Source organism: Zonotrichia leucophrys, chromosome 28 (assembly GCF_028769735.1).
Source record: "Zonotrichia leucophrys gambelii isolate GWCS_2022_RI chromosome 28, RI_Zleu_2.0, whole genome shotgun sequence".
In the NCBI taxonomy this organism is placed as follows: domain Eukaryota; kingdom Metazoa; phylum Chordata; class Aves; order Passeriformes; family Passerellidae; genus Zonotrichia; species Zonotrichia leucophrys.
The window spans coordinates 158,960-181,936 of NC_088197.1; the positions used below are offsets into that span (position 1 = coordinate 158,960).

Below are 22,977 nucleotides of genomic sequence, written 5' to 3' on the forward strand. Positions count from 1 at the left end.
TTCATTTCAGAAGTGAAAACAATATAGACCCTTATATGTAATACCTGTCCCAAAACCCAGAGTGTGTTGAAACAAGACAGGGATCCATTTTCATTTCCTGCGCCTCAGTATAAACTGCCTGTGGGGGGCTTCACTGAGACAACAGCCAAGCTTTTAAACCCTGACTTCAAAGTGACAGTTATTTTTTAATACCATGTGGTATACTTGTCTTAGGTTGGAAATGCTGGTGTGTATTCTATTCCTATTTGTTAGAAGTGGTGCAGTTATCTTTTGTTAATTGGGTAGTTTTCATCTTTTCCACAACCAATCCTCCCTGGTGGAGATATCTTCTGTTAACGGGCCACTGAGTCTCACTGCATGACTGATAAAAATCACACCAGCCCATTGTGAGGTGTGCCACCCAGAGGGAGGAGCCAAGCACTCCTCTCTGGATATAATCAGAAATTTGGAATACCATAGTCAGCCTTTTCCACCGGATTCCCAGAGGAAAACCAGGCCCATCTACACCACCACTGGATCTTCAGAGGAAAACACAGGATCACAGCTCCAACAGAACCACACCACTCACTGCAGGACAATTGCATCCACCATTTAATGGGACTGCTACCAACATCCTGACCCACAGGGTTTCGAGCTGTATCCTGACTCTGTCAGTGTTGTTTTGTATTACTGTACTGTTTCTTTTCTTCTATTTTTTTTTAATTTTCTTTCCTAATAAAGAACTGTTATTCCTGCTCCCGTATCTTTGCCTGAGAGCTCCTTAATTTCAAAATTATAACAATATGGAGGGAGGGGGTTTACAGTTTCCATTTCAGGGGAGGCTCCTGCCTTCTTTAGCAGACACCTGTCTTTTCAGACCAAGACAATACTTCAGTGCTCACTAGTGATACTGCTACAGCAGCATGCCCTCTGCCAAACCAATGAGTAGGGACATCTACCAGAATTCGGGACTTGATTGTCATGCACACCTTAAAAGAGACTCCTACACCAAATTCCACAAATACCAAGGAGAACTGAACAAAATCTACTTGTCTCTCTAGTGCATAACAAAGAACTGAAGTAATGAGATAGAGCAAAGATAAACAGATTCAACAACAATGCAGAGTGCAGAGAAGAGCACTCTGGGACAGCTGGCAAAACATGGAATGAGTAGCCAGAGAAATTGATGCAAAGTAACACAAAATACAAAATGGAGTCCAGTGACTGAAAACTAAGCACTCAGGAAAAAAGAAGACAGATGTCAGAAACAGCAGAAAGCTCACAGGAAAAAAATAACTTGATGAAAGAACAAAGAACAAAAGTGAGTGAAAAACCTCCAAATATTTGAGATTGTGTCCAGCTATGACAAATGAGAATAGCAAAAGGATCTAATAAAGCAAACTATGGCCAGGTCTGTCAGTCAGCCTGAAAAAGGGAACACTGGTGCAACATCTGATAGTCTTTGTCCACTGAAGGAACACAGTCATCCAGTATTCAAGGTCCAAAAATCTCACTACTGCTCTTGCTGACTGCGAGACCAACTGACAGCATCAGGAGCGACGATGAGACAACAGGCACTCACAGCTAACAACTGTACCAGGGCTTACTCAGGAACAGACACAGGGAACACCTGTTCATTTGTGTCCTTTCTGAAGTCTGCAACAATCCCACAGTGCTGAACACATCTCCCTAATTCTAGCCCAAGACAAGAAGGGATCACTAGTTTGCCTCATCTGACCACCTTCATTAAATACAGCCTATTTTGTTAAGCCTTATTTAAATTTTGGGTAAACATTTTCATTGAAGGCATCAAAAGCAAAGTAATACTGCCCTCAATCATCCCTTTCTGCATCAATTTTTTTCTGTAAAAAAATTCTAGTATCAAATTTCCCATTCAAATGCCCAGCTCCAGATTTTGGTTCCTATTTCCAGTTATCTTTTCAAATGCATTTACATAGAGCTCTCTAGCATTTAATGTTTTTCATACAAAAGCACTTACACGTACCATCAGTTGTTTCCATCAACTGAAGAACCCCCATATCAGCTTTTATTTTTGCAGATCGGAAATCCAGATGTTAGGTAGTTCTTTGGTTTTTCCAGTCAAGTGCTGATTCAAAACAAGAATTCCACCATTATTTGTACTAGCCAACATCTGGGCCAGACGGTCATGTTCTCAAGATTTTGTTATACCAGGATGTCTGAAGGATGACCTATGATAAAACAGATCTGCCAGGTCCACTAAACTGTCAGCAACTTGAAAAGAAAATAAAGGAAAGGAAGGAAATATATACGAAGGAAAAAAATTCTACCTTTAAACTTCAGGTAGAATGCATGTAAGAGAACATGAGATCTCCTTCACCAAGAGATGAGCAGTCAGAACACACAGTTCTTAAAAACTGAGGATTAGGCTTGGGGTTTTTTTCTTCAGAAAAGCAGACAGAAACACAGCAAAACAAAGATCTGGAGAAATGTCAATTTTCTAACCAAGCCAGTCTTGATAAAGGTATTCAGATGAAGTCCAAGCATGTAAGAAGGAAAGCAAAACTTCAGTAATTGACATCAGAGATAGTAGCTCTCCAATCTCAAGATCTGGAACTATACAAACCTGAACAGTTTTAGGCTGTCAAATCAAATTGAATCCACAACTGAAAACCAACTGAATCCACAGAACTCCTTCCTGCAGTTTATTCACTCTGCAGATATTTCAACCTGCATGAATAATTATAAAAACCTCAAGAGCTGGATTTCACAGGCTAAATTAAATTTCTTTAACATATTTTACCATCAAGTCATTAACTATTGATAAATGCCCTATGTGCTGTGAGAAAAGCATGTACTATTAAATCTGCTGAGCTTCCTTCACAAGCTGTGGAAATCAAAATGCAGAAACAGAAAATACTCCATAGCTCATGCAGAGATATTATCTTCAAGTCATCTATACTATTTACTATGAGATTTTTAACCTAGATATGTGACCACTAGTAGCTGTAGCAAACTCCCCTTGTCAACCATATTTCCCACAGCTAAACAAAACATTCACTCACATGATGCACCTCCAGCAGCCACAAAGTGTCAGACCTTTACTGCAGCATGAAATGACTCATTGAAAAAAAATCCAAGGGATCAAGGGCAACAAGAAGCTTCTGTAGGCACATTGGTGATAAGAGAAAGGCTGGGGAAAACGTGGGCCCTCTCCAGGAAGAAACAGGAGGCCTGGTTTCCATGGATATTGAGGTAATCAATGATGTTTCCGACTCCGTCTTCACCAAGAAGAAGTGCTCCAAACCAAGATATAAAAGGGGAAAGCAGCAGGGACTGGCAGAATGAAGGACCACATGCTATAGGAAAACAGGCTTGAGACCATCTAAGGAAGGTGAAGGTGCACAAGTCCATGGGAACTGACGAAATGCATCCAATGAGTCCTAAGGGAACTGTCAGAGGAAGTGGCCAAGCCACTCTCCATTCATTGAGTTGTTGTGGCCATCTGAGGAAGTTCCCAGTGACTGGAAAAGGGGAAACATAACCCCCATTTACAAAAAGGAAGAAAAGGCAGGCTTGGGGCACTACAGGCTGGGAAGCCTCACTTCTGCACCTGGCAAGATCATAGAGCAGACTCCATGACCCTCCACCTGGGAACTAACTCTGCTAAGGCACATGGAAAATAAGGCAGTGATTGCTGAGAATCAACATGGCTTCACGTAAAACAAACCACACCAGACAAATTTCGTTCTATGATTGTCTTACAGTGTTGGTGGACAAGGGAAGAACAACTGACAGTCTGCCTAGACTTGTGCAAAACGTTTGACACTGTACTGAAGGAGACCCCTTGTCTCTAAATTGGACAGATGGACCTCTCCCTGGATAAGGAATTTGCTGGTGGCTGCACTCAGACTTGCAGTCAACAGCTCGATGCCCAAGTGGAGACCAAGTCTGGGACCAGCACCGCTTAATATCTATTTTGGTGACATGAACAGTGGGATTGAGGGCACCCAGGAAGTCTGCCAATGACACCAAGTTGCGTGGCACAGCTGATATGCTGGAGGGAAGGAATGCCATCTGGACAGGCTGGAGAGGTGACACTATGTAAACCCAACGAACTTTTACAAGGCAACTCCTGCACGTGTCAGGGCAATCCCAAGAACAAACACAGGCTGAGGGGAGAAAGGATTGAGAAAAGGCCTGGGGAGAAGGACTTGTGGGTGCAGGTGGATAAGAAGCTCAACATGCCCCAGCCACAGGCATTGGCACACAGAAACCCACCCTGTGCTGGCCTCATTGCCCAGCATGGGCAGGAGGGGATTCTGCCCTCTACCCCAACTCAGGTGAGACCCCACCTGCAGAGCTGCTTCCAGCCCTGGGGAACAGCAACAGGAGGATGTGGAGCTGCTGAAGCAAGTCCAGAGGAGGCCACAGAGATGCTCCAAGGGCTGGAGCCCTCTGCTCTGGGAACAGGCAGGGAGAGCTGGGGGTGTCTCTCTCTGGAGAGACCTTACAGCCTGGTCCAGAACCTAAAGGGGCTCCACAGTAGAGGGACTTTGGATAAGGAGGAATGGCTTCAAACTGACAGAAGGTAAATTTAGATGAGATATAAGGAAAAATTTTTTCCCTACAATGGTGGTGAGGCCCTGGCATAGGTTGCTTCATGGACCTGTGGATGGCAACCCTGGCAACATTCAAGGCCAGACTGGATGAGGTCTGGAGCAATCCGGTGTAGTGGAAGGTGTCTGCGAACAATGGGGATGGGTGGAGGGGTAGATGTCTTCAAAGGTCTCTTCCAACCCAAACTATAGATTCTTATGAAAACAGAAATAAACACCTGCAGGAGTGTGTATCTCTGTAGAGTTCTCAGGCTCACAGAGTATATATCTCATGGCACAGCAGTGACAAGGGCCAAAAAAGCAGTCATTTTCTTCACTGCTGAGCCTATTTTGCCTCTACCATAAGGATACAGCATAAATCAGGTTGGAGGTCTCTAGTCCAATCTCCTGCTTCAATTAGGTCAATTATGATGTCAGGCCAGGTTAATCAGGTTATTCAGTCTGGTCTTAACATCCAAGGACAGAGACTGAGCAGCCTCCCACAGTAATATCTTCTCTACTGCTTGACTGTACCTATGGTGAAAAAACCTACCACCACCACAAAAACCCAACCTTTCCCCTATTTCCAGTCTGAACATCTTATTCCACCTCTCACGTTTTGTCTTTGTTCTTTCAACATACACCACTCTGATGGGCCTGGGTCTGTCTCTCTAACAACTTCCTCACAGACCTGGATAAGCTCCAGATGTGCCTCTCTGAAGACTTCTTTCCTCTAGGCTGAACATGCCCAGTCTCCTCACAAGATATGCAACCCAGATCACCAAATGTCTTGACAATTCAGGGTTAATCTTTAAATTTTAGAGGGAACCATGGCATGAAAACAACTTTCCAGACCTCACCAGATCTGCTGTAGCCACGTTATTAAGACAAGAATTTATTTTTAAAGCTAAGAATTACAATGTTTCAAATGCTTTTTCTTTTTAAATTTACTCCAAATTACATTTAGAAATGGAATAGTGCCTGATGACATGGAAAACTACATGAGGCAGGGGAAAAAAAAAATCTACAAAGCAAATTCTTGGCAAGCAAGCCCATGCTTCAATTTCAAGAAGCACTCTTCGACACCAGAAGCGTACAAGTTGGGAACAGCTACTCCAACTGTAACTCTTTGTAATATATCACCTGAGAGAAAAAGTGTACCTGTGAATCACGAACAAGAGTTAAAAAGAACAGCAATTAGACTGTTACCTGACTTAAAATAGTCATAGTGGTAATTTGTCACTTGTGAAACACTTATCTAAAAGTCAAGAAAATAAAAGTTCAAACTTAGGTTTAATTATGCTTATTGGAACATTACAGGCCACAAAAAATGTTCTGGGGAATTTTTTTCACCATTTACATTACAAAGAGCAGAATAATCATGCTAAATGTAACATATGAAGAGATATAGATGACTTGCAGCATTAAAAAAATTCAAAAGGTGTTGATAACACAAGATTCTCTTCCAACAGCCAACAACAAAAGAGCAAGCTGCCACTAAGAGCTTATCTGCAGAAAGACTTCCACAAGCAAAATCAGCTATGACAGAAACAAGAAACACAACTGGATAATTTATGGCCAATCTTCACAAGTGATGTCATGCGAATAGAACTGACATGGTGAAAAGAGATACTTTTGCAAATGTTACAAGTCAGAAAACAAAAAAAGTAGCTTATTTTCATATCAGAGGGAAAAGCCATGAGGGAGGGCAACTATTTTGTAATGTAGATAAAATATATATAAAGAATTCAAAAAAGTGTTCACAAGAAGTATTAAAGCATTTAGATAGCCCTGTCTTGTCAATTAAATAGCTCTTTATGGTGTCTGGGTGTGAATTATTTGGGCATGTCACTCAGCCTAACTTCGTACCCACTAATCCATCTGAAGTCACCATAGGGAAAAAAAATCTTGTTTCTAAAGTCTGCAGACAGTCAGTGGTGAATGACACATTTTCGCTCAAAGGAACAGCAGATCTTCCTCTGTCCAAAAGCTGCCATAAGACAAGTAGCATAAACAATCAGGGCAACCCCCAACACCAAAAGAGCACAGAAGCAATGTCAGCACCCTACAAGTCCGGTAAAGAAATTATACTGAAGAGTCTAAAAGGAACTACTTCAGTTTGCTCACCTTCTGTGTTTTCATAAAATCATAAAATATGCTGAGTTGCAAGGGACTCATTAGGAACACTGAGTCCAACTCCTGGCCCTGCAAAGATGTCCTGGGGCGACTGAACACTGGAAAAAGAGTGAGGCTCCAGAACTGCTGCAGTACATCAATGATATCATTGTGTGGATGAACACAGCGGCAGAAATGCTTGAGAAAGGAGAGAAAATCATCCAGATTCTCCTGAAAGCTGGTTTTACCATCAAGAAGAGCAAAGTCAAGGAACCTGCTCAAGTGATCCAGTTCCTGGGGGTAAAGTGGCAAGATGGATGATGTCAGATTCCCACTGAGATCATCAACAAGATCACTGCGATATCTCCAACAAGCAGCAAGAAGGAAACACAAGCTTTCCCAGGCGCCATAGGTTTTTGGAGAATGCACATTACTGAGTACAGCCAGATTGTGACCCTCTCTACCTGGTCAACCAATTCCAGTGGGGCCCTGAGCAGCAACAAGCCTTTGCCAAGATCAAACAGGAGATTGCTCATGCGGTAGCCCTCAGCCCAGTCAGGACAGCTCCAGAGAGGTGAAGAACATGCACTACTCTGCAGCCAGGGGCCATGGTCTGTCCTGGAGCCTTTGGCAGAAGATGCCTGGTGAGACTCGAGGTCAATCACTAGGATTTTGGAGTCGAAGCTACAGAGGGTCTGAAGCCAACAGAGAAAGAAATTTTAGCAGCCTATGAAGGAGTCCAGGCTGCCTCAGAGGTGACTGGCACTGAAGCACAACTCCTCCTGGCATCCTGACTAGCAGTGTTGGGTTGGGTGTTCACAGCAAAGGTTCCCTCTACCCACCATGTCACACGGAGCAAGTGAATTGCTCTCATCACACAGCACACCCATACTGGAAAACTGAATAGCCCTGTGATTTTGGAGATAATTACAAATTGGCCTGAAGGTGAAAACTTTGGTGTCACTGACAAAGAAGAACAAGAGCAAGTTTCATGTGCTGAAGAAGCTCCACCATACAACCAATTGCCAGTAGAAGGAACGCGTTACGTTCTTTTTACTGATGGTTCTTGTTGCATTGTAGGGATGAAACAAAAGCAGAAAGCAGAGGATAGAGCCCAATACAGCCTGCAGAAGCTACTGAAGGAGAAGTGGATCAAGTCAACTTGCTGAACTCAAAGCTGTTCAACTGGCCCTGGACATTGCTGAAAGTTGAGAAGTGGCCAAAGCTCTAGCTCCACACTGGATGGCAACCAATGCTCTGTGGGTTTGGCTGGAAAGGTGGAAAAAGGCTAATTGGCAGCATAAGTGAAAACCAATTTGGGTGGGTGAAGAGTGGAAAGACATTGCTACCAGGACAGAGAAACTAACTGTGAAAATCAGTCATATCCCATATCCCCAAGAGTCGAGCTAATGAGGAGCACCAAAACAATCAGCACATAGACCAGGCTGCAAAGATAGAGGTGTTAAAGACAGACTTAGATTGGCAGCACAAGGGGGAGTTATTCCTAGCTCAATGGGCTCATGATGCTTCAAGTCATCAGGGCAAAGATGCCACCTATAAGTGGGCATGAGACCAAGGGGTGGATCTAACTATGGACAGTATTTCTCAGGTTATCCACAACTGTGAGACGTGTGCTGCCATCAAGCAGGCCAAGGGCGTGAAGCCCCTGGTATGGTGGGTGATGGTCCAAGTACAAGTATGGGGAGGCCTGGAGGATTGACTACATCACACTGCCCCAGACACGCCAGGGCAAGCACTAGGTGCTCGCAATGGTAGGAGCCACCACTGGATGGTTGGAAACCCACCCTGTGTCTCATGCTACAGCCCAGAACACCATCCTGGGCCTGGAAAAGCAAGTTCTGTGGAGGCATGGTACCCCTGAGAGGATCGAGTCAGACAATGGGACTCATTTCAAGAACAGCCTTATCAACACCTGGGCTAGGGAACATGGCATTGAGTGGGTGTACCATATCCCCTACCATGCACCAGCTGCAGGCAAAGTGGAGAAGTACAATGGACTTTTAAGAACCACCTTGAAAGCATTGGGTGTGGGATCTTTCAAAAACTGGGAGCAGCATCCAGCAAAAGCTACCTGGTTAGTTAACACCTGAGGCTTCATTAACCAAGCAGGCCCTATCCAATCTGAACCTCTGCTCTTGCATACAGTAGACAAAGTCGCAGTGGCACATGTCAGAGGTTTATTAGGAAAGACAGTTTGGATGAATTCTGCCTTGAGTACAGAGAAACCCATTTGTGGGATTGTCTTTGCTCAGGGACCAGGTTACACACGGTAGATAACGCAAAAATATGGAACAACACGAGACGTACCTCAGGGAAATCTGACTGTTGGGTTAGAACTAGGAGTAAATATCACAGTCTGCTGAATGTCACTGTCATTGTATATAGCTGTATACTGTGTATATAAATTACGTATTGAGTTAGAATATAGATTAGCTTTGGTAGTAAGCTGACGATATGGGGATAAGGGGTGAAATGTCCAGAGGTGACTTTATGATGCTTGTATCCCTATTAGTCTGTTTAGCCCAGAAATAAATTCTGCACCATTAACACTGGTTCCAAGAGCAAAGCGGGGGAGAGAAGAAGCACAGAGTTTGTTGTCAGAAATTGCTCTTCCTCCCCTACATCCTTCTCCTGGACTGTGTTTTCTGCAGCACGGACAGAGCTTTCCTTTGCTTTTAGTCAGTTTTTAGCTTGCTGAGGCAAATTCACCGGACTGTGGTTTTTCTTTTTCCTGGAATTGTTTAAACCTGCTCTGGACTGAACACCCAGAAGAGCACCAGCAGCTCACACCTGTGGCCTGCCAGGGCCTGGGCCACAGCATTTCCATCACCAGAGGAATGATAGGAGACTGAGTGAGCCAAGCCACAGCCCACGAAGGGGTCTTTCTGAGTTTGTCATCACTTCAGAGTGGCAAGAGGTTTTATTGTTTAATATTGCTCATTTTTTGTGCTGGTGAATGCTTTGCCTGTTAAATAAGCAGGGTTTTTTCTACTCTCCTCCAAGGAAATACTTTCATAAACCAGTTGGGGGAGGGGCCGCTTGAATCTGCTTTCTAGAGGAACCCCTTTGGCGGTTTTCTCCCAAATTTGCCCTAAACCGGGACAACAGGGCACCCCAAAAAGGCCACCATATGACAGAGCATTGTCCAAACACTTCTTGAACCCCGGCTTGGTGCTGTGACCACTGCCCTGAGAAGTCTTATATGTTCAACCTCCCTCTGGGTGGAAAACCTTTTCCTGGTATCCAAGCTAAACCTCCCCTGACTCAGCTCCATGCCGCTTCCTCAGGCTCTCTCATTGGTCATGAGAGTGTACAGACTGGTACCTGCCTCTCATGAGGAGGCTGAAGACTGCATTGAGGTCTCCCCTCAGTCTCCTCCAGGCTGAACAAACAGAGTGCCCTCAGCAGCTCCTCATACACCTTCCCCTCTAGATCCTTCCCCATCCTTGTGGCCCTTCTCTGGACACTCCTCTACTAGCTCAATGTCTTTTTTATACTGTGGTGCCCAAAACTGCCCCCAGAACTCAAGGTGAGGCTGCTCCAGTGCAGAGCAGAGACACAATCCCCTCCCTCACCCAGCTGGCCTGATGCCCCTAAGGACACAGTTGGCCCTCCTGGCTCCAGGGCACTGCTGACTCAGATCCAACCTGCCATCAGCCAGAACCCCCAGGTCCCTTCCTGCACCACTGCTCTCTAGCCTCTAATTAATTAAAGGCAGTTACATACAGTAAACATGTTATGATTTTGAACTGTATACTCAGCAATTTCATAAAGCCAAGTAAGTTGCAGATACCTCCTGAAAGGAAAATGCTAACACATCCATCAAATTTTAGCCCTGAGAAAAATCTGTATCACCTTTCAGCCACTGAGAAGATTAAGTAATTCATTCCCCACACAAGGGAAGTCTGTTGTCTTAAAAATGCAGCTTCAGCAGTAAGTTATAGACAAGCAAATTACTAGTTATGTTTTAGCCACAAGTTAATGAGAAAAGCATTCCAGTTCCCATAAATATATAGGACCAACAGGAAGGTGCTAGTTCTCTTTGGTATTCTAGCTGGATTGTCTTAAAACTGACACTTCACACATGTGGCAGTGAAGTACCAAAGACTCCAAAGAAAGTTTCTAAGAACATTCAGTAACTACTTAATACAATAGTACCAATAACAATTGTGCTTACCAGACTAAACCTCTGCTTTTCAATTATCACCCTCACAATGACAGTCCCCAAAACCTTTATTACCATGTCACTAAATCTTTGCAGCAAAGTCAATCAAACTTCACACAGCTACAGAGAAGCTACTCTCTCCTCCTCTTCATTAGCTCCACATTTATCAACTCATCTCCCACCATGACAGGCAATGCCAAGACCAGGATCTGCTCCTAGGAAACTTCACAGTATAAACTTCTTCAGAAAGTGTCACTAGGACTATGTCATCTTTCAGCTCCCTTCTGTGCAGTAGAGGACCCCCTTAAACAATAACCTTGTCTTGTCAAGATACAGTTGGTCATCACTTCAATATAAAGAGGCAGGGGAGCAGTTTCATCAACTCACTAGAAACAAAGCAAAGACAAGTGGATGAAAACTATTTGAGGAACAATAAGAATGACAAAAAATGAAGTAATTATTAGAGAGAATGCTTGTAGCTTTGAAAAAACACATCAGAAAGATCATCCATTAAAATAGTTCGAAGTTACAAAGGACATTGGTAGAATGATTACTTGGAGGCAGTACTGACAGTTCAGCAGTGATTTAAGACATTCAATACTTTAAGAGAGATATCAGAACCTAGAAGGTAAAGGTACCTAATATACTGTTGGAATCAGAAGCATCAATCAATTAATTTAAAGATGGGTGTCATGGTAAAAGTTACAGGTTAGAAGAGCTTTATATTAGTAAGATGAGAGGACATAAGCCACACAAATCTCAGCACTTTTCAAGGCCAGGAAAAGGTTTGTTGCAGTAATCAAACAGGTAAAAATCTTGAGTTTCACTTGCATGAACAGACAGTAAAAGCTGTCTGTCCACTGGACTATTTAAACACACCAAACAAAAACAGTCTGCAAGAATGACTGAAACCTCATTCTAGGTACTTGTGTCGACTATGTGTCAAAGAACAATTAGTTCACACCTAAGAACAAAGTATGACTGAGACAGCACTGTTGTACAGATAATCAAGATTCAGGAACATTAAGAACTTCGCTGTAATCACACTTTTTTGTGAACATGAACATTATCGGTACCAAAATACTTACTACATACATTTAGATTAAAATACCTGAGCACAAGAAAGTAAAGCATTCACCTAAACAATGGAAAAATAAAACTAACTGATGTGTTGAAGAATGAGGATAAAACAGTCACCTGAGAAGATCCTTGCCATGACAGAGACTGCAAATAAGCCAAGTAGAAAGACTACAGAATTCTCCGAGTTTCAGCAGAAAGATGCGAATTCCAGGAAGTGCATGTACTTCCACTGTTATGCAAAGAACACACACCTCAAAAATGGCACTGAAAGGAACAAAACTAGCAACAGTCAATGATATTAGAATGAGGAGACAACAGTTCCAAAGTAAGCTTATCTTACTTCATCTGAGGAAAGACTGTATCACATTCTTATTGCAAGAAGAAATTGAATGACAATTGAATGACAGCAACAGATGACAACTCTGAAAAGACAGGCGAGTATAAACTAAAGAGGTTTACAGGTGAGACAAGTCTCTGGAGGCAGGAAAGGAGCACAAGGATGGGATCAAACTCCCCCTTGCCATCCTAGACAGTCTACAAGACCCTGCAGGAAAAGAGAAGTAGAGATAGAAACAGACGGCAAGTCATCATCAAAAGATGTAATAAATATTGGTAAACTGTTGAGCTTAATGTTCCCCAGCAGAAAGGGGAGGTAAAGTGAGGGAATTGCATGACTTAAGATAGCTACTGCCAAGCTTCTCATTTTAAGAGAACAAAAGAACCCATTAAAATTTATTATAAGGTCATTATAATGGCAGTATACAAATTAAGTACTGATGTTAAGTTTCTCACAAATAGTCATTACAGATTTGGCTACTACTATTCTTGAGACCACTTATCATGCCTCCTCAGGCACTGACAACTCACCTTGAGTTTGGAAGCCAACAGGCCAAGCCATGCCACATCACAGGATTTGTTAACTTAAGTGTAATTGTATTTTTAGCTGTTTGTATGCTTCATCTTCAAAGGCTGCACCTACAACATTTATTTGCTTCCTGTTGTTTAACACTAGTATCAGAACAATAATTAACACTGAGTTCCAAAGTAAGAAACAGTCCTGAAAGAAGGGGCCTCGCATACATTTTCATTCACCTCCTGCTGGGCATTTCTTTTCCAGTTCCATTAGCTGAGAGGAATGATGAGACACAACAGGGACAGCTGGGCAAACTGGCTTTTGCCAAAACACTGAGAGACATATGTCATTCCTAAAGGCAAAATATAGATACCCACTGCCACTTAAAACACCACTCTACGCACCTTGGGGCAGTATACCCAAATACTGCAGTATTGCAGCCCAGGTTCTTCTAATGCTCTTCAGAAAAAATGGAAGCCACTTTACTAGCCCACCTCTGATGTTTTCAGCTCCAAAAAATACAATGCATCTACTATGACACCCTGCCTTGTTTTACATAGGCCTTCAATCAATCCTTGAACTAAACAAAGTACTAACATGAGTGTAACCAAAGGAAAAATTTACAGTAATACCAAAGCAGTGGACAATAACTTCAAAAGGCAAGTGGACAAGGCGGGGCACAAAGCGGCTCAGAGCCGGGGCCAAGACACAGCGCTCGCTACCGCGCTCCAGGGGCCATGTCCAACGCCGGGCCCACTGTCCGCCTCCAGGGAGCACCGGCCCCAGGAATCGCCGCATCGCGAACCCAGAGCCACCAACCCGCGGGAGGCACCTAAGGACGAAGGCCCCAGCCTGGCTTCGTCCGCCCGCGCCTCGCGGACAGCGCGGTGGCCCGACCAAGGCGCTCCCTTTGTCCGGCCGCTCGCCCCACTAGGACCAGGACGGCCGCGGGGAGGTGGCGCTCCCGAACTGGCCCCTGAACGTGGATCGCAGGGCCAGGCCGAGCCAGACTAGACCAGGCTCACGACGGCGCAGAGCCGCTGTGGGCCAGAGTAGCAACGCCTGCAACTCCCGCCTACCTTCGTTCGCCAGGTCCGCCATTTTACTTCCTCAGCCGCGCCCACAATGCATCGCGCGGCCGGACGACACCGCTTACCGCGGGCCCCGCGCGGCGCGCACGCTCCGATTTACGGCCGCTACGGGAGGGCGCTGCGCGTGCGCGGAGCCGTCCCTATCTGAGGCGGGGGTGCTGCCCGGTGCCCTGTTGGTTCTCAGTCGGTTCCCAGTCGGTTCTGCAGCTCCGGGCAGCCGGTCTGGGCAGCGTCCCCGCGGGCCGACTCGTTATGGGGCCCCCGTTGGCCCGATCGCTCCCTGCTGCCCGCGCACCGTATGTACCGCGGCGGTCGGAGAGTGGCCAGTTGCTCGCTCGTCTCCGTCCCGTGCGCGGCCTTGCCGTCTGCACTTCCCGCAGCTGCGGAGCCCAGGCGGGCAGGCCATGAGCTGCTCCTGGTGCCACGTCCTGCGCTCAACAGCAGCTGGCACAGGGCGTAGGAATTGAGCAATTAATGATTTTCATCTTACCCCTAGTGATTGCTTCTAGGTTCATTTAACAGCAGCATGCACAGTGCCCTTCATTTGACTACATCCCTCACAAGCTATCACACTAGCGTAAGGCAGAATCCAAGGGCCAGGCTCCTGATTCCTTTTGTAAGTACCATGAAATGAAACCATCTGGTTTACCTGCTAGGAGAATTGCCCATCAGGAATATAACAGCAAAATGGACAAAACTTCTTACAAATAAATGAATGGCACGAAATAAAAACAAAACAAACAAACAAAAAAACCCCACCAGAGTAATCACAGAAGGATTTGGCTTCCAAGGAACCTTAAAGTCCATCTCATTCCCCTCATTTCCATAGACAGGGACACCTTTCTCTAGACCAGGTAGCTCCACACCACATCCAACCTGACCTTGAACACCCAGGGATGGGTCAACCACATCTCTGGGCAGGCTGTGCCAGGGCTTCTCTGGTCTACCAGCCAAGAATTTCTTGGCAATATCCCACCTAACCCTGCCCTCTTGCAAAGGGAAGCCATTCCCCGTTGTCCTGTCATTCTAGATTTCTGTCCAAAGTCTCTCCAGCTTTCTTGAAGCCACTGAAGTTACTGGACCAGGCTCTAAGTTCTCTCCTCAGCCTTCTCTTTTTCAGGCTAAATACCCCCAGCTCTCCCTGCCTGTTCCCAGAGCAGAGGGCTCCAGCCCTTGGAGCATCTCTGTGGCCTCCTCTGGACTTGCTTCAGCAGCTCCACATCCTGTTGCTGTTCCCCAGGGCTGGAAGCAGCTCTGCAGGTGGGGTCTCACCTGAGTTGGGGTAGAGGGCAGAATCCCCTCCTGCCCATGCTGGGCAATGAGGCCAGCACAGGGTGGGTTTCTGTGTGCCAATGCCTGTGGCTGGGGCATGTTGAGCTTCTTATCCACCTGCACCCACAAGTCCTTCTCCCCAGGCCTTTTCTCAATCCTTTCTCCCCTCAGCCTGTGTTTGTTCTTGGGATTGCCCTGACACGTGCAGGAGTTGCACTTGGCCTTGTAGAAGTTCCTAAGTTCCACCTCTCCAGCCTGTCCAGGTCTTTCTGCATGCTATCCCTTCCCTCCAGCATGTTGATCACACCACACAGGATACCTATTTTTAAATACAAAATACCTGTCTGTAAGTAAATGTCCATCTTCAGCATATTATGGAATATTTCCATCAATCAGGCAATACTCTTTGGAGTTTTATGATTGCTAGTGCAAGCTGCATTACCAGTTGAATTTGCAAGACAGTGGGCACAAGAAATCCACATGTTTTCTAAAGTGTCTTAGGGACAAATTCTTGCCACACTTGCTAGACAGGCCATCTCTTTCAACTGGACACCCAGCTGTATCTGGTACTCATGACCAAGAGAGGAACATCTGGGGACATGTCATGTTCATTGTAACAACCATGAAATTGTGGCATTCAAGGTTCTGAGAGGAGTGACAAAGACAAATGGCAGACTGAAGCCCCTTCAAGAGAATGACTTTGGGTTATTCAAGTGAAGTGAGATTCTGTGAGAGTTAGCTCTGAAGGGCAAAGGAGCTCAAAAGAGCTGGCAGTTTGTTAAGGACTTCCTCCAAGCATGAGAACAGTCTGCCCCAGCAATCAGAGGAGTAAGTAAATGTGTTGGGAGACAAACTTGGTAAACATAGAACTAGTGAATGAATACAAAAAAACTATACATGGGATGGAAACAAGGACAGACTACTGAAGCAGAATATAGGAATACTTCCTCAGCATGCAGAGATGGTGTTAGGAAATCCAAAGATCAACTAGAGTTGACACTGCCAAGGGACTTCAAAAGCTTTCCTAGTCTTACTTTCCACCAAGGAAATCCTTTCTTTCCACCAAGTCAGTTTCACCAAGCTCAGGTCTCTGAGCTCTGAGACAGGATTCAGAGACAAGATCAAGTAAAAGACCTCTTGAGAACTCTGAGCCCAGCTGAATTCATGGGATCCAGTGGGCTGTGTGGGAGGGGGCTGAAAGCTGGCTGATGTTATTGAACAGACACTCCATCAGCTTTAAAAGGTCCTGGAGATCAGTGAAGACCACGTCTGCATTCCAGGGGCACTTAAGCAGCAGGAGGCTCTGTTTAAACTCTCACTCTCCAGCTACCAAGGCAGAAGGAAAATACCATTAAGAGTCTTGCTTTTCACCTGAGATGGGTCCTGTCATGCTTCCCTGGCTTAAATAAACTTACCACTAGTCAACAAGCTACATGGTCCGGAAGAAGTCATCCCTGTTTTCCCTGAGGGTAGAGCTCCAGTCATGGAATCCACAGTTATCTGGGGCTGCAGCATTTTTCATTTGATCCCAGATGACTTAAAGCTGATTTTAGCATATCCTCTGATCATGACCTGAGACTTTGAATAGCTTTGCAAGATTTTTTTATTTTATGCATATCCACTGGGAGCTTACAGGGCTGGACATTAGTGCTGGCAGCTGCATGATGTCTACATGCAGCCTGAGTCTGTGTGTGGTTCTAGACCTTGTCTGTGCCTTTTCCCTGGAACATTTGGTGCAGACAATTTGCAAAGAATTTAACCAAAAGAATTAGCATGCTTTTATTGACACAAGAACTGTAATTTTCAGGGATATGCAGCATGGCTGACTTAGCTCCAGTCTTTATGGAATTAAGTTTCTTTCTCAAAGCAGACATGTCCTACAAACTGAGCCAAACACTGGTTTTGAAAAGTGAGAGTCAGAGTAAGTACTTATTATGTGTCTAAAATAACAACAATTACTTAAGTACTTATTCTGATACAGAGATTCGATACAGAAAATTTCATTTTAGAACATTAAGACCTATTAAACCTATAAGAAACTGTGAACATGCTATTATAATGAAAATGTTGGGCAACTTTAATTATAGGAATTGCTGTCCTGTGCTTCTCTAATGAATGTGTGGTACCAGCATAGTGAGTGATGTGACCTATTTAAGGGGAGTGTTTTAGAAATAATGTACCTCAGAAAGTTGCATACACTGAAGAATCAGCAGGTCACAGTGTGTTCTCTATACATGTTCTAATTAGAGCCCATACTTCTCAGAATCATTAACATAAGAGAGGAAAATTAACAGTTTTATCCTAACAGTGTTGGGAGGTTTCTGATTGTGATTTAATTTACCTTCAAGTAAATCTGTAGTAATACCAGGATAGATGTGATTCTAGCAATTTATTATTTCAATAAAAAGTAAACTCCACCTATACCAACTTCACAGTTCTTGTGACTTTTAGAAATTAATTACAAGAGTTATCTGTACCCTATGAGCTTGTCAACTTGCTGATATAACTAGAATCTATTTTGGGTGCATGCCATTAAGATACTATAAATGCCATACTTTCTGATTAGTACTATTGTTAGGTCAGTATTTCTAAGGGGACATGGCCTAAAAGTCACTATGACTTTGACAAATTAAATATTTTTCCATAGCTGAGCTCTCAAAAAAAAAAAAAAAAAACCAAAAAAACCCCAAAAAATTCCACCAAAAAAAAACCCACACAAAAAACCAAACAAATAAAAGAAAAAAAAATGAACAAACAAACAAACAAAAAAAACCCCACAAAAGCAAAAAGCCACTATCTCACAAAGAAAACTCCAGCCAAAACCAACCCACTTTGAAGACTTTCTGCTTCTGAGAGCATCATTTGGATGGACTCAGACTCTGGAGCATTCACAGTTGTTCCATAGCGTGACAGTGGCATTTTGATCCATTGTCATAAGCATTCATCTGCAAAAAAAGAAACAGATCCTCTAGAGTGAAGACAGCACCACAGGTAATCGCTGTCTCATTTCTAGCTTTATTGCTCTATCAGTGTCCTGGACAAGAAGGCAGATTCTAGATGCTCACACCATGTAGGTCAGTTAATATACTATATTGTCTGCTTCTGGTAGCAGACCTGGATCAAGCAGAAAGTTGTACCTGAGGAATCCAGAGGTCCATTCTATCAACATCTCTACGATTTTCAGCAGTACAGTTATTCTCATTAATTGGGAAATATATCCAGGACTCTGTGTAAGTTAGGTTCTGCTGAAGTTGATTCAGTTGAAACCTATTTTTTAACTTGTTTCTGAACAGATGAAGTTATTTCTCAGATAACTCATTCTTTCCAGCATGGGGGAGCTGGCAAGGACAAGCAACCTTAAGAGGAATAGGGCTTCCTTTTTGAACAGCAGCATGGATTTATGTCACACTCAACTAACCAAATGTCACATGCTTTCCCAGTTGCCAGACCATTTCTGTGGGTCTTACAGATCTACTTCTGCGTATTTTATTAAGGTCCTACTCTCCCTTGTGGCAGCTCACACCTCCTGTGACATCATGACCCTGAGCCAGAAACTTCTATATTAATGCCACTGGGTGACTGAGCAGTGGCCAAGCCATGTATTTTCAAACACTTTTTTGATGGAAATTGCAAGAATAAAGAAAATACATCTGTTAACCTGTTTTCAGGCAACATGCAATGTGAAGCCAGTGGTTCATCCCTGAAAACTAATAGTTGCATGTAATCCTAACCCAAAATTAATCGGGGTGGGGTCACCACGCACCCCATGTCTGAGGGTCTTTAACAACATGACAGTGATGTTGATCACTACCATTAATGTTTTCAGAGGTTCTAACTCAGCAGGGGATTTCTTATGGAGCATTTGTTTCCTTCTTTGTAAAGACTGAATCATAATCTTTTCCCTGAGGAAAGAGAGCCATCAATCTTCCTCCAACTGTAAGGAAAGACATCATCTTGTGACAGTTTTGAGGAACCAACCAGCTACACAGTCTAGATCTTGTCTTTACTCTGGCATCTAGTGCAGTTACAGAAGGTTTTCAGGTTGTTATTAAAATTCAGTTCCTTCTAGTATCCTCATCTTCAAGGACTTACAATAATTTCAGTGTGAAAACTCACAGGTAAAATACTTGCTAAAGTGGAATGATCAATATGTCCTGTGAGTGAATTGATTCACGAGTGAAGCTACTTACATGCTCAACACACTAGAACTCAATCTGGCTTTATAAAAATAGGGGGATATTTGCAGGCTTACTCGGCTTTTCCAGGAATTGTATGCCATTTCAACTGCAGATCTTGTAACAACATGGGCCAAGGCACCACTGACAAAAGGGAAGGTTTTTTTCTGTTAAACCCTTTGTATGTAACCAAGAGCCCAGCTGAGTGAAACTTCAAAATTCCAATGATGTCCCGCTGGCACACAACTCTGCTCATTCAGACATCACTTAAAGACTGCTCAAAAAATCAGCCTGGTGTCCTTAGGCCATGGCACAGCCCTCCTCCCTGGCTGTGGTGGGATCTCCAGCACCCACTAGATGGTGATCTGGGATAACAAGAAGGAAGCTTATGAGGCCCTGAGAGCAAAGGATTGTTCGACATGAGGGACTGAAGGGATTTGTCAAAACACAAGACCTAGGGCCAAAGGGCTAAAAACACTACAAGAGAGTCATTAAAGTGACCTTCCTGATGTTTTTTCTCAGAGGAAGCAAGCTGGGTTCTTACAAGTTGTGGCTTGCTTCTCGCAAAATGCATCTGTACAAGGGCAACTAAGTCCACTTACAAATACAAAGAAATTCCTTAGAAGCATTCATAGTCTAATGTTCACTTCTCTAATTCTTGCAATGTCAGTGCCGCTCCGGAGCTGTGACTCTCCAGGCACACTGGCCCAGGACTCTAGAGCCTGAAAGCATGAGCAAGGCTGTCCGTAATTAGAGCTATTCAGGGCCTGAACTAAAAAGCTGAGAAATCTCTCTCACCACCCTGCATTGCTGGGAAACCCTGGCAGTTTGAGCCTGTTCTTGGCACAACCTAAGAGCTGAAATACAAACAGCATCTTCCTCTGCAGACATCAGAGTATGCAAGAAAAAGGGGAGCTGCCCTCCCATTCCCTGCCAGGACTTGGAAGCATTTTTTTTGCTAGGACTTTGTTTTCTTCAAGTGAGTTCCCACACTGGTGGAACAGTACTGGTATATGGACTGAGTCGGTATATTCACTGAGGTGACGAATCTCCATCCTTGGAGAGTTTAAAATTGGACTGGATCAAGTTCAACTGAATAACCTGATCTAACTTTGCAGACAGCTTTGTTTCAAGCAGGAACTTAAAGTGTCTTGCCCTATCTATAGCTTTATATGATTTTGTGATATATTTGATTTCTTTCACTCTTAAAAGATTCTTTGAAAAGAACTGGGCAAGTAGAAGGGGAAGAGGAGATGGACACTTATAACTGTAACTCTTTGTCCATTTAAATAGGATCAATGTGCGAAAACATGTGAGAGCACATTTGTGGTGTCTGATCTTACTGCATGCACATAGCCCCAGCCTCCAGAGACTGGTGGCTTATATTTACTGGAACATTCTTCCTTCTGAATATAACCACTAGATGGGGAAGCAAGCACTGGATTTTTCACAATTTCTTACTAAAAAATTGTACTTCCGTGGTTTTAGCTATGCTTATACAATTCACTGTGTTCTCGCCTCTCTGTTTAGCATCTCTGACTGGGTACCTGCTTGAGTACCTTGTGTTGTAGCACCTAACCTCGGGATTTTGGCCTATCAACATTTAAAGAAGGCTCTACACAAGACCACAGAAGAAAGACCCTTAATCTGGAGGTGTATAGTCATAGAATCACAGACAGGTTAGAGTTAGTAGAGACCTTAAAGCCCATTTCATTCCATCCTGTGCCAGGCAGACACTTTCCATTAGAGCAGGTTTCTCCAAGCCCCATCCCACCTGGACTTGAACACTTCCAGAGATGGGGCAGCCACAGATTCTCTGGGCAACCTGTACCAGGGCCTCTTCACTCTCACATGAAAGAATTTCCTCCTAAGTACTCAGCATTATCTAAATCTCTCCTCTTTTAGTTTAAAACTATTCTCCCTTGTCCTATCACTATCTGCCTGTGTAAAAAATCACTCCCCCTCTTCTTACAAGCTCCCTTTAAGCACTGAAAGGCTGCAGTTGAGGTCATCCCAGGGCCTTCTCATCTGAGAAGGTTATGAGGCAGCCAGTATATTTCGGCTTGAGCTGGTGCCTCCAAAGAGGGACCCTGAGCAGCACAACTCCTAGGCTTTTATCTGCTCACAGTCTGTGCACCTGACCTTCACATGCTCTTCACATGCTCTGTACATGCCCCTTGGTCCAATGGCAATTTATGATCTGGGGTCTTCTAACACCTCGTTGGATTCTTTCCTTATGTCCGTGTGACCAGACCATTAACTGCTCTTCTCTTCCAGCTTGGGGTAACCTTGGGGCGCTCCAGAGTCTCAGCTCTTATCTGAAGATCTCCAGATCTTTACCTCCTCCCCTGCTCAGCTGTTTATGTTTATGGAGTTCATTTACAGCTCACCTCAAAGTCAAGCTTTGAGCAGGGCCCACTCATGCTAAACTGTAAGCAAGTTACAATTAAACTTCAACCTACATAATTAATTTCTAATATTCTATAAATAAACTTTACTTCTCAACAGACCACATACCTCTGGCTGTGGACTCCAGTCAATTTCTTAGCCACCTATCCTGGTTTCAGATAGTGCAGAGTTAATTTTTTGCAGTAGCCGAGAGAGTGCGGCTAAGGTCTGGATGTTACTCAACACAAAAGAGATACACTCTCTGTCTTGTCCAGGGAGAAGGGGTTTCTCCCAGCCAAGAAAACATGGTGGACAGAATGGTCTGGTAGGGGTTTTTCTGGGGGGCTTGCCATGTAAATAATTTATTTTTCTTGTACCTTTTGTTAGTAATATTGTTGCTGTTAATGTTCTTATCTCACTGCTGTTTCCAGTAAATTGTTCTTATGTCAACCCATTATCTTTGTCTTTTGAGCCTCCAGTTGGAGGGCAGTGGAGGGGAAGCAGCACATAGTGTCAGCAGGAGTACTAAACTGGAGAATACCATTCTTAAACCACAACACCACCAAATAGTCCATTCTTCAAATCCATGTCTTCCCAGTTTAGAGATAAGGATACCATGTGGGACCATGTCACAAGCTTTACAGAAGTCTAGGTGGACAAAATTGGTCATCTTCCCTTGACAATTGTTGCAGTAGCATAGCATAACATAGAAGGCCACCACAGTGGTCAGGCACAACTTGCCCTTGGTGAAGCTGTTCTGGCCGTCTCAGGTCAACTCCTTGTCCTGTATGTGTCTTAATATGCTTCCATGAAGATCTGCTCCAGTCCCTTCTGTATCAGGGACCAAAGATGTGTCTAAGCCTGCCATATCTGGTCCGCTGTTATGTACATTAACAAGATAATGTAGAAGAAGACCTTATTTTTAGTTAGTAAGACTTTAACCTTCAGAAATGAAACTATGTATTGGTCGCCTGGCAGGGGATTCAACTTGTGAAAGGGGAATAGTATAGAATAAAGCCATTGTTGGCCTGGAGGTGTTATCATGGCCTGTTGTGACCTCATCTCACACACTGGCCCCACGTGAGATGATGTTGAAACTGGCCACTCCTGAGGAAGAGGTATAAGGTATGATCCTGGGGTGGAGGGGAGAGGAAGACATGATGCATTTTGGTTTCATCCAGGGGATGCCCTGAAGGTGTGCTGCCTCCCTGCCCCTCCCACTCAGGAGCCATACTCCATCTCCTTCTCCTGTTCAGCAGCT

At 44.1% G+C, this 22,977-nt stretch overlaps 1 protein-coding gene across 2 annotated transcripts in view; it reads right to left on the reverse strand.

The window, feature by feature from the left end:
* RANBP3 (RAN binding protein 3) overlaps positions 1 to 13,949 on the reverse strand; it is a 52,363-nt gene extending 38,414 nt beyond the window's left edge. For both annotated transcript variants that reach the window (XM_064734113.1, XM_064734112.1), the window contains exon 1: positions 13,870 to 13,949. In XM_064734113.1, coding sequence (XP_064590183.1) covers positions 13,870 to 13,891 — 22 coding nt within the window. In that variant the 5' untranslated portion in view covers positions 13,892 to 13,949. The remainder of the gene's footprint in view (positions 1 to 13,869) is intronic.
* Positions 13,950 to 22,977: the final 9,028 nt, after the last annotated feature.